This window comes from Leguminivora glycinivorella, chromosome Z (genome assembly GCF_023078275.1).
Source record: "Leguminivora glycinivorella isolate SPB_JAAS2020 chromosome Z, LegGlyc_1.1, whole genome shotgun sequence".
Taxonomy (NCBI): Eukaryota; Metazoa; Arthropoda; class Insecta; order Lepidoptera; family Tortricidae; genus Leguminivora; species Leguminivora glycinivorella.
In genome coordinates this window covers 40,440,947-40,452,997 of record NC_062998.1, presented here as the reverse complement: position 1 = coordinate 40,452,997, position 12,051 = coordinate 40,440,947, and the positions used below count along the sequence as shown (strand labels likewise).

Below are 12,051 nucleotides of genomic sequence, written 5' to 3'. Positions count from 1 at the left end.
AAATATGTACAGTAGCTGAACGTTTATCTGTAGGTATATGATTATAGCCTCTTGTGTCCCACTGCTGGGCAAAGGCCTTCCTCTCTTTCTTTCACGCCTCTCGGTCTAAGGCATTGTTTGACCAATTTCTATCTTGTTTTCTTGTTTGGTCAATCTTCTATCTGTAAGTAGGTATATTAAATAATAACAGCGGAAATCGACTCCGCGTTCACATATCTTTTCTTATAACAATGTTTCGGAGCTTTTGAGTGGCCGATAGCTTGAACCCGTTGAAACAACCTTGGTCGGCGGTCAGCGCGTCTCGGGCCACGGTGGATCCCCGATATATAAGCGCCTAGCCACCGGACCCGGCGACACTACACGCATCGCCAGTTTTGGGGACCGTGGTACTGCCTCACTATGAAGACGTTCGTGGTACGTAACCTTTGTTTACTTGCTTCACGGAATTTTCACCGAAAATCTTCGGCCACAACCGGATATTTTTTTTGAGTGTTCACATGAAAATAGGTTGCAGGATTGTTGGTTGCGGTGAGGTTTCTTATTTTTTAACTTAAGATAATTATGTTTTAAATAGTTTTTACAAATAGATTTACAAGACCGAACTTTAGTTTTTAATACAGTTGCAATATCTATGAATTGACTCTAAAAGTGTCGTTCTTACGGCTTACTGAAAAAAAGAAAATTTGCGTGTTAATAAAATTTCTTCATAATACGAGACTGCTTCCGAAAATATCCGCACATCTTATGATAAGTAGTAACCTACAAAACGAACTTAAAATTTAAAAAGCGTAGCATCTTTAGCAATTGAAGTGTTTATATTTTATAGTAGGTAAACGATGTTGTGTTGCAAATTGTATAATATAATTGGACTACATTCTTAAACACTACAAAAATGGTGAAAATATATAAAGTAAGTACATTCAAAATATAACGGTTTCTTATTAGCCGGGCGAACACAATAAACAAGCGGACGCCTTTGTTTCAGCTCGGGAAAAATTTAAAATGTACTTAATACGGATTTATTTATTATTAAATGTTTTACAAGGGGAAAAGTAGTTGTTTAACCGCACGTGCCAATATTGATACCCGAGCAAGCGAAAGATTCCAATATTGAATCGCGAGCGTAGCGAGTTGTTCAAAAAGTGGAATACTGAGCGTTGCGAGGGTTTCAAGGGACTAAGATTAAACAAACTTTGCCACCGAGTGAAACACAAAATTTTGCACCACACCAACACGAACAAAATACTGACTATAAAACATGAAACTAAATCAAATTCATCAACTACATCATTTAATATTTATGATTCAAAATCATCATTTATAAGTAAAATCTACCAGCCCGCTTAAGACATCAAGTTGAAATTTGTATGTAATGCAATTTTGCTATCTGTTTTCGAATAGCAAAGAGAGCCTTTACCAGTTGGAGTGGTGAAAATGTATTTTAGTGAGTTGAATTTAATTTTGCTTGTTATAGGGCTTAGGTATTTAAAAAAGTCAACGTATGCAGTGTTATAAATTTATAACTGAATACAATTCATTTTATATCCTTGTAACTTGTAGTGACTCGTATAATTATAAATATCCTTAAGACGCTACCGTTTTTATTTTTTTGATATTTTTACTTTTAAAGACTCTAGAGCCCATCAAAAATTTTAAAACAGCGTTATTGATTATGGCGTAAAAAATTTCTAAAAACGGCCTTTTTCAATATAGCTCAAAAAAGGTGTGATACTTAAGATCGGTAACAATTAGCCAAAAAATCTAAACGGTCCGACACAGATTATTTCATTGTTAATCAGATTCTAAAATTTCGTTCCGTTTAAATAAGTTTTGAAGGAGGAAACAGTCGAGAGAGAACCTCGATTTAAAAGATTTTTTCGCAATATCTTTTAACCGAGACAATTTTTTTCGATAAATCTAGTTAATAACATTAGTATATTTAACTTAAATTCCCAAATTGAAAGGGGGACTCCTTTCCATTTTAGCATTTTCGCGCCCGTAGCGTCATAATGGACATTTTTATTCGATAAATCTAGTTAATAACACTAGTACCAATATTAAACTAGAATTCCCAAATTGAAAGGGAGGCTCCTTTCCATTTTAGCATTTTCGCTCCTGCGGGCCGATTTTTAAGTCTCACGCATTCGAATTCAGAAAATTGTCACTGAAAATAATAGGCAAGTCACCGTTTTCAACCGGTATTTTAGTGACAAAATCCCGTATGCGAGATTCAAATATCGCCCTCGTGTAGTGTCTTGTGTCATGCTATGTTAGTCAGTTTCAGTAGGTACAAAAAGAACTTATTCAAATCATACCTATGAAAGTATTCCATTTAGCTACATAAGTAGTTCATTCAGCGTTATGTTTTCGTTCTCAAACCTATTTATCACATCCATCATCATGTATTATGCTAAAAAGTAACCCATTTCCGTCATATCTCACAAACTGAGTAATAAAATAAAACAACCTCCATTATTTATATTTCAGCTATAAGAGCAACGAAACGGATAACAACCAGTTTTTAATTTTACATCAAAAGATGTGATATTATGAAGGCAAACGCGAATAATAATATGCTTAGCATGGCGATTTGAATATTTGTCTAGCTATGCTATGCTAAACCGATTCCGTGTTGATATTTATAGCTTATTAAAATAATGAGCTGTTTCTGTAAGGTGATCTACCTAATTTTGATTGATGATGATCTAACAATTTTTCGACTTGTGGAAAACACAGATTGTCCACTAACGCCTTGACTTCTGACAAAAGTGGGAAAGATGGGTAGTGAATAGTAATACGTAGGTAATTACAACACAATAACAAACATTTAATTTAGTAATTAGGTATACATCTCTATTGCAATAGGAAAATTATTTCCCTTACATTTTTGAGGCACCTAACTTTGCTAGGAAAACATATAGGTATGTACACGAAAATACATTTTCCCTGCCTCTCAAAATTGCTCCTAAATTTGCGATGCGGGTCCAGGTCCATATCACCGATCGATGATTCGATCCCAGCTGTGGGCAGTGGGCACTAGCTAAGGGCCCTGATCGCCTTTTTAGGGTTCCGTAGTCAACTAGGAACCCTTATAGTTTCGCCATGTCTGTCTGTCTGTCCGTCCGTCCGTCCGTCCGTCCGTCCGCGGATAATCTCAGTAACCGTTAGCACTAGAAAGCTGAAATTTGGTACCAATATGTATATCAATCACGCCAACAAAGTGCAAAAATAAAAAATGGAAAAAAATGTTTTATTAGGGTACCCCCCCCCCCTACATGTAAAGTGGGGGCTGATATTTTTTTTCATTCCAACCCCAACATGTGATATATTGTTGGATAGGTATTTAAAAATGAATAAGGGTTTACTAATATCGTTTTTTGATAATATTAATATTTTCGGAAATAATCGCTCCTAAAGGAAAAAAAAGTGCGTCCCCCCTCTAACTTTTGAACAATATGTTTAAAAAATATGAAAAAAAAATCACAAAAGTAGAACTTTATAAAGACTTTCTAGGAAAATTGTTTTGAACTTGATAGGTTCAGTAGTTTTTGAGAAAAATACGGAAAACTACGGAACCCTACACTGAGCGTGACCCGACACGCTCTTGGCCGGTTTTTTGGACGTAATGTTGAGACAATTAATAACAAACAGATAAAATAGGTAATTTGTTGTTTCATCATCATCAATCTAACCATTTAGGTAAATAAGATCTGTCATTTATTACAAAGTGAACTTTGTTACACATTTATTTTAACGTTAATAATAAAATAAATAAGTGGCGGGCAGCTTGTGGCGAGCTGTTGAGGAGTGACGACCCCACGGCACGGACCCGAGTGTTCCCGAGAGTCGGTCAGGGTCTCCGTCTCCGGCGTGTTTTCGCCGGCCGGAGTGGAGTGGAACCCCAAGGGGACCCCCAGTACTCTCAGCTCTGGCTTGCCTTCATTGGCCGTCCAGAGAGGAACGTCTGAGCTGTAGCTCCAGGGGTGGAAGTGGTAAAGGGCATAACGCCGCGAGTAACTTCGGAGAAAGCGCAGCACCACCTCTCGATACCCCTGAGCCACTCATGCCGGTGTTGCGCCTGGCCGTCTCTACGGTGGCGAATCAGGTGCCCATCTACCGAGTGGCGAGTCACCACCTGCCTCGATAACTTTGTGCCAACAATGTTATGACAGGTGTCCGATTTCTTTTTGCAATAGCCCAGTCTTTTTTCCACCCAATTTAAACCATAGACCAGTATTCTATCCATATTATTTACAATAGTTACCAATGCCTGTTGAAACCGATTCACGGGTCATGTACCCGTGAATGGGTTCCAGCAGGCGTTCTACATGACATCAAATATCTCCAAACGGCCTCTACGTGTTGGATCTATATCCCCACGCACGCCTTATAAATAAATGACCGGGCTCGAAAGACCCGAGAGTTTTAAAACGGAGAAACAATAGTTATTTGTTATACAAGGGGGCAAAGTTGTATTTTAACGCCGAGTGTGGAATTGAAAAACGAGCAAGTGAAAGGAATCTATAGTTGAACCACGAGCGAAGCGAGTATACCTGAACTTGCGACCTGAGAAGTAAAATACATTTGCACCCGAGTGTAACACAAAACTTTTCCCCTCACTATAGCGAGGAAACTACAACGCAAAATATGCGTTTACCACTGCTTCCAATAGTTCCACAGGTGGTAAATCATCTTTATTACTAGATTCACCTACTTTTATCAATTTTAAAGCAGTTAATTTTACTTTATTCAAGGTCAAATTACTTTACCCACTAGTGGATAAAATGCGTTTTTACCCGCTGGTATTAAAGGACAAAACACGTGTTTCCGAGCTAGTGAGGGGAAAATAAATAATAATATCTGACATATACCATACCTGTACAAATATTATTATTTGTATCACTAATTAGTATTTAATTACAATTCAGGTTTCTTACCACTACCTACCGTGTTTTTCTTACTTCCATTTTACCTATGTATTTAAGACGCAACGGGAGCGAAAATGCTAAAATGGAAAGGAGCCCCCCTTTCAATTTGGTAATTTTAGTTAAATATACTCGTGTTATTAACTAGATTTATCGAAAAAAATTGTCCATCCAAGAACAACTCAGTTAATAGATATTCCGATTTTTTTAAATCGTTGTGCCGCTCTCGAGTCTCTCGACTGTTTCCTCCTCCAAAACATAATCAGTCGGAACTAATCTGAATAACAATGAAATAATTAGTATCGGACCTTTTAGTTTTTTTGGCTAACTGTTACCAATTTTGAATATCACACCTTTTTTGCGCCATAATGAAAAAAGCCGTATCAAAATCCGACACAGATAAAAATAATAATAATCTGTGTCGAAAAAAATCATTGCTCTAGCTTCAAAAACCAGGGAGGAAATAGTCAAATTTAATTCATTTCTAAACTAATGTCTTAACACTTATGTTATTCAGTTATCAAAACATCGTGAGGAAACCGGACTAATTCCAATAAGCCCTGGTTACCTTTGGGTTGGAAGGTCAGATGGCAGTCGGTTTCATAAAAACTAGTGCCTACGCCAAATCTTGGGATTAGTTGTCACAGCGGAACCCAGGCTCCCATGAGCCGCGGCAAATGCCGGGATAACGCAAGGAGGATGATGATTGACTTACTTATGTTTAGTCTTCTCTGACACTTGTTAATTAATATAAAAAATAATAATTTAACGGCATACTGGCAAAGTTAGCTTCTGTTAATGAGCCTAACGATAACAAATCAAAAGAATCACGGTATAAACGATCAGAAAAATAATTGAAGCTAATTTATACATAATATGTATATCCGAATATTGTTATTATTCTACTATGCGTTACAATAATATTAACTTTAGTATCTGTCACGGTAGACATTAGACAACTCATGAGTTTATGACATTATACACTGAACTAGCTTTTGCCCGCGGCTTCGCTCGCGTCAAATGGGAAATTGAAGAATGCTCCTTACAAACTTCCACCCCCAATTTAGACGTTACTGCATGGCGTCGTGAGCGCGACAGCACACGACGCCTTTAGTCGTTCTTGGCGGTCAAAGGCTTAAAAACTCATGTATGCATTATGCTTAAAAATTGACACGGAGCTAATTGGAAGGGCCCTGGAAACCGATAAAGCGGATAAACGCTGTGACATAACGTTTGCATCATCAATGCAAGCGGGCGGGTCACCGGTGAACTTGACATTTAACTTTGGCATTTGTTAAATTTATTAATAGTTATTATTTAAATCTTATCAATTATGGAGCTTTTAAATATTCAACAATGCAATATCCATCCTTGCGTTAAGTCTACAAAACTTTTCTGTCTCTAAAATTTATTTTTATTACCTTTCCAATTTACCTACAACTTGCATTGCATGAGGGGTGAATTGTACAAAATTGAACCCGCATCTTAAGGACGTACTCGAAATGTTGCGCTGTCACTACTTATTGTATAAACTGTATAAAGCTTTATTGACGCAGAAAACAGAAGATGACCCGCCCTTACAAAGTTGATTTAACATAGAAACAAATTAAGCAATAACATGGCAATCTTTTCGTATTATTGTATTGTGATAGGCTTTTTTCATTGTTGACAGTGACAAAACCTAATTGAAAATGTTCTTTATCTAGACACAATAGGAGTCGCGAGCGCAAGTTCTAGAATGGCGAAATATTTCTTGATGACTTTCTTGACGACAATAGGTACCTACGTACTCGTAATCTACCTACTAAGATTGTTCACACATCTAGTTACCTCGTATTTTTACAAAACAGATATTTCGTTATTATTCGAAACAAGTGCGCGTTAATTTAATTGTATATGTAATATGTAGGTTTTGTTTTCTTCTAACAGTATCATTTATATTTCTTTTAACAAGATATAGGTACTTATTTAGCTTTTAGTGTGAGTACGAACAACTTTTCTTAAGACTAATTATAGACAATACATCTATTCTTAGAGCATTTATTTACACATTTATTAAATGCTAGAACTAAAAAAAATGCATTAAGGATTATGGTGGACGTGCGAGGTATAATCTGTCTAGTTATTGGACTATTTTTTAACGACCAAATAAAATAGCTAGGTGTGTCTGTATAAAAATGCACCTCTTAGGAAACACATCTAATTATGTACGAGTATGACTATACAGGATGTATTTTTACGGAACATATGTGAGTGTGTTTAGTGAAACGCCCGACTTTATCGGTTACAATTAAGGCGAGATTTACTTGTATCTTTATATTAATAAACTGACAAAGCGGCTTTATAGCAATCGACAAAGTGGGACGTTTTTCCGTGCACACTCACATATTTTCATATGATTTCATTAAAAAATACTAGGGTAAACTCGCCTCATTCGGTGACACGCCTAATTCGGTGACACAACCAAAAATCGTCTTTCGGAATAGAGTGCTTCAAAGCTTGTATCACCGATTTAGGCGTGTCACCGAATGAGGCGAGTTTACTCTACTTTTATTTTTTTCATACAAAATAATTCACCACCCCATGAATTGTTATTTTGTTAGCTGACTTGGCATATGAACTGTCAATTAGTACCGCGTCTTCGAGATGTCAAAGGTGCACGCAATATATTGCTGCTCATATTTTTTTATTAATTAATTACGCTCTGGCAGTTAGGACCAAACTAATAATTACTTGTGGTGTGGTGTGGGGTTTTTAGCACTAAAACCTTGGTCCGGCTTCTGTTTGTGGTATTAATATCAAATACACACACTTAAAAGACGATTTTTTAATTAATATTAATTAATTAGTTTTTTAAGTAGTTGTGTCTCAATAGTAAACTGATATAGATATATCATTCAATAAAGAACTATAGCTACTAGCTAGGTACTTAGTCCACCGGGGGCCAACTGAAATCTAATCTCACACACGTCTTCTAGTGGCGCGATAGGGGTTCTTGGAATAATTTATCCAGAACAAGGTTTTCTCGGTACTCATACAACGATACATCCATGGCTCCTCGGAAGGCCATCGGCTACACAAGCCGTCTTTACACACTAGGGCAGACAGGTCGTCGAAATCGAAATCGAAATCATTGTTTTTAAAATAATAATAAAACTCACATTTGAATGTAAATGCCATCATGAAGTTTGATGCCATCATGATTATGATTGCAATCACTTAGCGTCTAATACAACAAATCACTTAAAACAATGAAACCACTCCACACCATCGTCTTGATGGTTCTCGGAAGACAACGCGTTAGGTGGTTCAAGTTCATCGCTCTCGCTTACGCAACGCATGCACTTCGAAAAATCCACGCGACACCGTGCTCGAGGCGTGGGTGAGATTGACCTTGCACCCACACTTTCTATGCCGGATATACCTCACAAAATGATGCACTACCATCATATCGGCTTATTATGAATTAATTGACTGGCTGTTACAATATCTACATAATGACACGCTTTGAGAAAACCAGTTAGTAATAGTTAATTTAAATATCAATGTATCTTAATGGGGGGGGGCTAAACTGGAAGCTTTAGCTTTGACCAGTACACACATATGTTTAGCTATAATACTGTCTATCGTAAAAGTGATTCTCAGAATAAGTCCATTGTCGCTTTTCGTCAGAACTTTTGTCTGGAATCTGGCTTCTAAGACCATTAAGGGGCACATTAAAATAATATGTTAGCTTAAAGTAATGTACGGTTATGTTGCATCAGACCGGGTATGTGAGTAACTAGATCTCATTTTACGGGAACGTGGTAGGGCATTGCAACACTGGCTGCTTCGTGGTCAACGATCCGGCCCAACCCAACGGCTCGCCCGCGTGCCGCTCGGACTTACCACAAACTGCACTACCTCATTCATACTTATCTATAAATTATATAATTAGTTCCATTTCAATTGTTTTTGTAAATTTAATAATAATTAGATATTATCTAATAACTATTATCTTATTAATAGTATTTTATAATTTTTTCAGGTAATACTTGCTGTGGTAGGACTCGCAACGGCCGATATTGGACTCGGCTACCATTATAGTCCGCCCAAAATACAGACATCGTATGGCACACCATCGTACAGCATTTCAAGCGGCAACGGTGGCTATAATACTGGCTACAAAGGACAGGCTTTAAGTTCCGCCTCGAACGTGTACCAAACCACTGCAGGTTTCCAGAATGGATACCCGAGTCAAGTCCACACCGCCGGTGTAGGATATCAAGGAAACGTTTTCCAGTCCGGCACGGGCTACCAATCGGGCAGTGGTTACCAAACCGGTACCGGATATAATTCTGGAGCTGGTCACCAAACCGCTGGTTACCAGACCGATAATACTAGATACCAAACTACCGGATACTACTCTGGGGCAGATTCTATTGGAAATCAATATCAAACTGGTGGATCATTCGGCGTTTCCGATGGGTCACTCCAAGGGGTTCAGGGCCTTAACCAGTACCAGTCAGCCAACCAATACCAACAATATTACAATCAAGTGCAACAGCAACCGGCTCAGATCTTCAAACATTTCTATGTTCATGCCGCCCCTGAAGAACCCGAGTTACCGAGACCCCGTCAGCCAGTGGTCCTGCCTGCACCTCAAAAACATTACAAAATCATCTTCATCAAGACCCCAGCCCCTGTTGTCGGTTCTACACAATTTGTACCCGTGCAGCAACAAAACGAAGAAAAAACTATTGTATATGTTCTAGTGAAAAAACCGGAAGCTACTGAAGACATTGTCGTTCCAAAAATTGAGCAGAAGCCGCCCTCTAAACCAGAGGTATTCTTCATCAAATATAAGGGCAAAGAAGACAGTCAAGCTGTAATCAATAACATCGTTAATGAATACAACAGTGGAAAAGAGTCTGTCAATGTCGCGGGTGCGTTCCATTCTAGTGGTACACTAGATTCGATCGCTGATGTCAAATACGTGCCACAGTCCGTGGTAACTTCTCAATCGACAGGCAGCGGCTTTGGAGTTCAAGCCTTAAGCGGATCATCGGGATCTCAGTATGAGGCCAGCAGTGGTTCTGTGGATCAATCATTAAGCTCAGGATCCTTTGAGAGTGGCTCATCAGGTTCCAGTTTCCAATCACAATCCTTTGGATCTAGCTCCGCGGGTTACCCGTCGTCAACTGCGGGCTATCATGTATCGACTGCAGCCCCGATCCAGATCGATGCTAGAGGGTCCGACAGCACCGGAGCGTTCTCGTCCACGGTAACCTCTACTGGCGGCCAGAGCGCGTTCTCTTCCCAACAGGGTATTCCTCACGAAACTTATGGAACTCCCAAATTTAGCAACAATTAACAAACTAAAGAAACCATTAAAATTTTACTAAACTGTTCGGATTATTATTATTAATTTAAATTACCTAATGCTAATTATTAAAATTATTAAGGAAGTAAGTAAGAGCTGATGTATGAATTAAAAGTGTAGTAATTCATTAGTGTAGGTACATTAGACGTATTCTTAATACAATTACGTAATTTAAAGGAAACGAATTTGAAAAACAATGTACTTTGCCTACTTGCCAACATAAAACATGTAGGCATGTACTATTATAGTATAAACTGCACATATCCCACTGTACCGAACTATCCCACTTTAGTGCCTAGTGCCTACATACAATCAGTACACTAAATACACACGAACAATCAAAACATAATCGTTTCTAATAAAGACATTACCTACATAGTACATACTTAGATCAATGTGACCGATAAACACAAACTATTAGGTATAAAGTACATTTTATTAGCAAATTTGGGCTTGTAAAGTGTTGCAGAAAAATGTATCAGTAAATGTCTACTATAGACAGAATAATGAGTCAAATCTTATAGAGGATCTATTAAAATTAAAACATCCCTCGAGCCTTCTTAAGTATGCAAAAAAAGTTATACGTGGTCAAATTATTAATGAGCTAAGAGCCTGTTTGGCAACTGGTCGCAGGATTTGGAGTAGTACCGTAGGCACTAGCTGTTATGAAAATGACTACTATCTCACCTTCCAACTCAGAAAGTAACTTTAAAAACCTTAGAAATCTCACAAGTATATATAATAGGTACCATGCTGCGAACATGTTTTGTAAATTATTGTAATGACGACAGCAAGGGTTACAGTTAGGAATGCCAGATGATTATTTATCATCGTATTTTGGGAACCAATCGATTCGGATTGCAATTGGAGTTGGCACATTATTGGTATTTTAATAGCGGGGCCATTCGCATAGCTTCATGACGTTATCTTGATTGATTGAGCTCGCTTTCAGCTGGCATCCCAGAATATCGGCTCGAGTACTTCATTTGGCCGGTAATGCGGCGGGTCCGATGGGATTTCATTCATGATGTGCATTGTTTATGAATGGAATGTCTCTATTTCGGTGCAGTGACGCGTGATAGTTTAATGTTGGGTATTAGCAAGGCTCGTTGCGGGTGGGATATTCGCGGATGCACTTTCCTCTGGAGGGGGGAATGGCGCCGGCGCCGGTATCAATTCGGACTCTCGTTTGCGTCTGGGAACGCCACTACATTAAATAAATCGCATATCGTGTATCTTAGTCGATATAATTCTTTTGGTTACACTTAATAGTCCGGGCCTTGTCTAAACTAGTTCCTCTCTTCTAATCTAAGGTTAAATAACTGGAACAGATCCCTTATAGGGATAAATTCGCCTTTGTAGCTCTGTTCCTGTAAATTGTATAAATCTGTTGTACACAATAAAGTGATTACTTACATACTACTACTGATACAGACTATACTACTGCTATACTTATAGGTACTTTCCTAAGTTTCTAAAAGCAGTTTATAAGAGGGTACTGGTAAATACTATATTAAATCACGAATTATTTTACGCACCCGGGAGTATTGTATATCGAAATATCGCGTTCAATTTACAATCGAAAACTCCGGTCTGCAACTCCTTCGTAATTAAAAATACAGCAGTTAATGCCGCAAAAACGTAAATCAAGTAAGTATATCACTAACTATCTAGGAAGTCAAAATTAATAGGGTAGGTATTTTTCGCTGACCTTTTGTCCTAATGTAAAATAGCACATTACGATACAAGTGCGGAAAAGAGGAA

General features: G+C 38.0%; 1 protein-coding gene across 1 annotated transcript; it reads left to right on the top strand.

The window, feature by feature from the left end:
• Positions 1-267: 267 nt before the first annotated feature.
• On the top strand, positions 268-10,315 carry LOC125241251. The gene is made up of 2 exons (XM_048149624.1): positions 268-414; positions 8,953-10,315. The coding sequence occupies exons 1-2, from the start codon at positions 400-402 to the stop codon at positions 10,276-10,278; spliced, it is 1,341 nt and encodes a 446-aa protein (XP_048005581.1). The 5' UTR covers positions 268-399; the 3' UTR covers positions 10,279-10,315.
• The last annotated feature ends 1,736 nt before the right edge of the window (positions 10,316-12,051 follow it).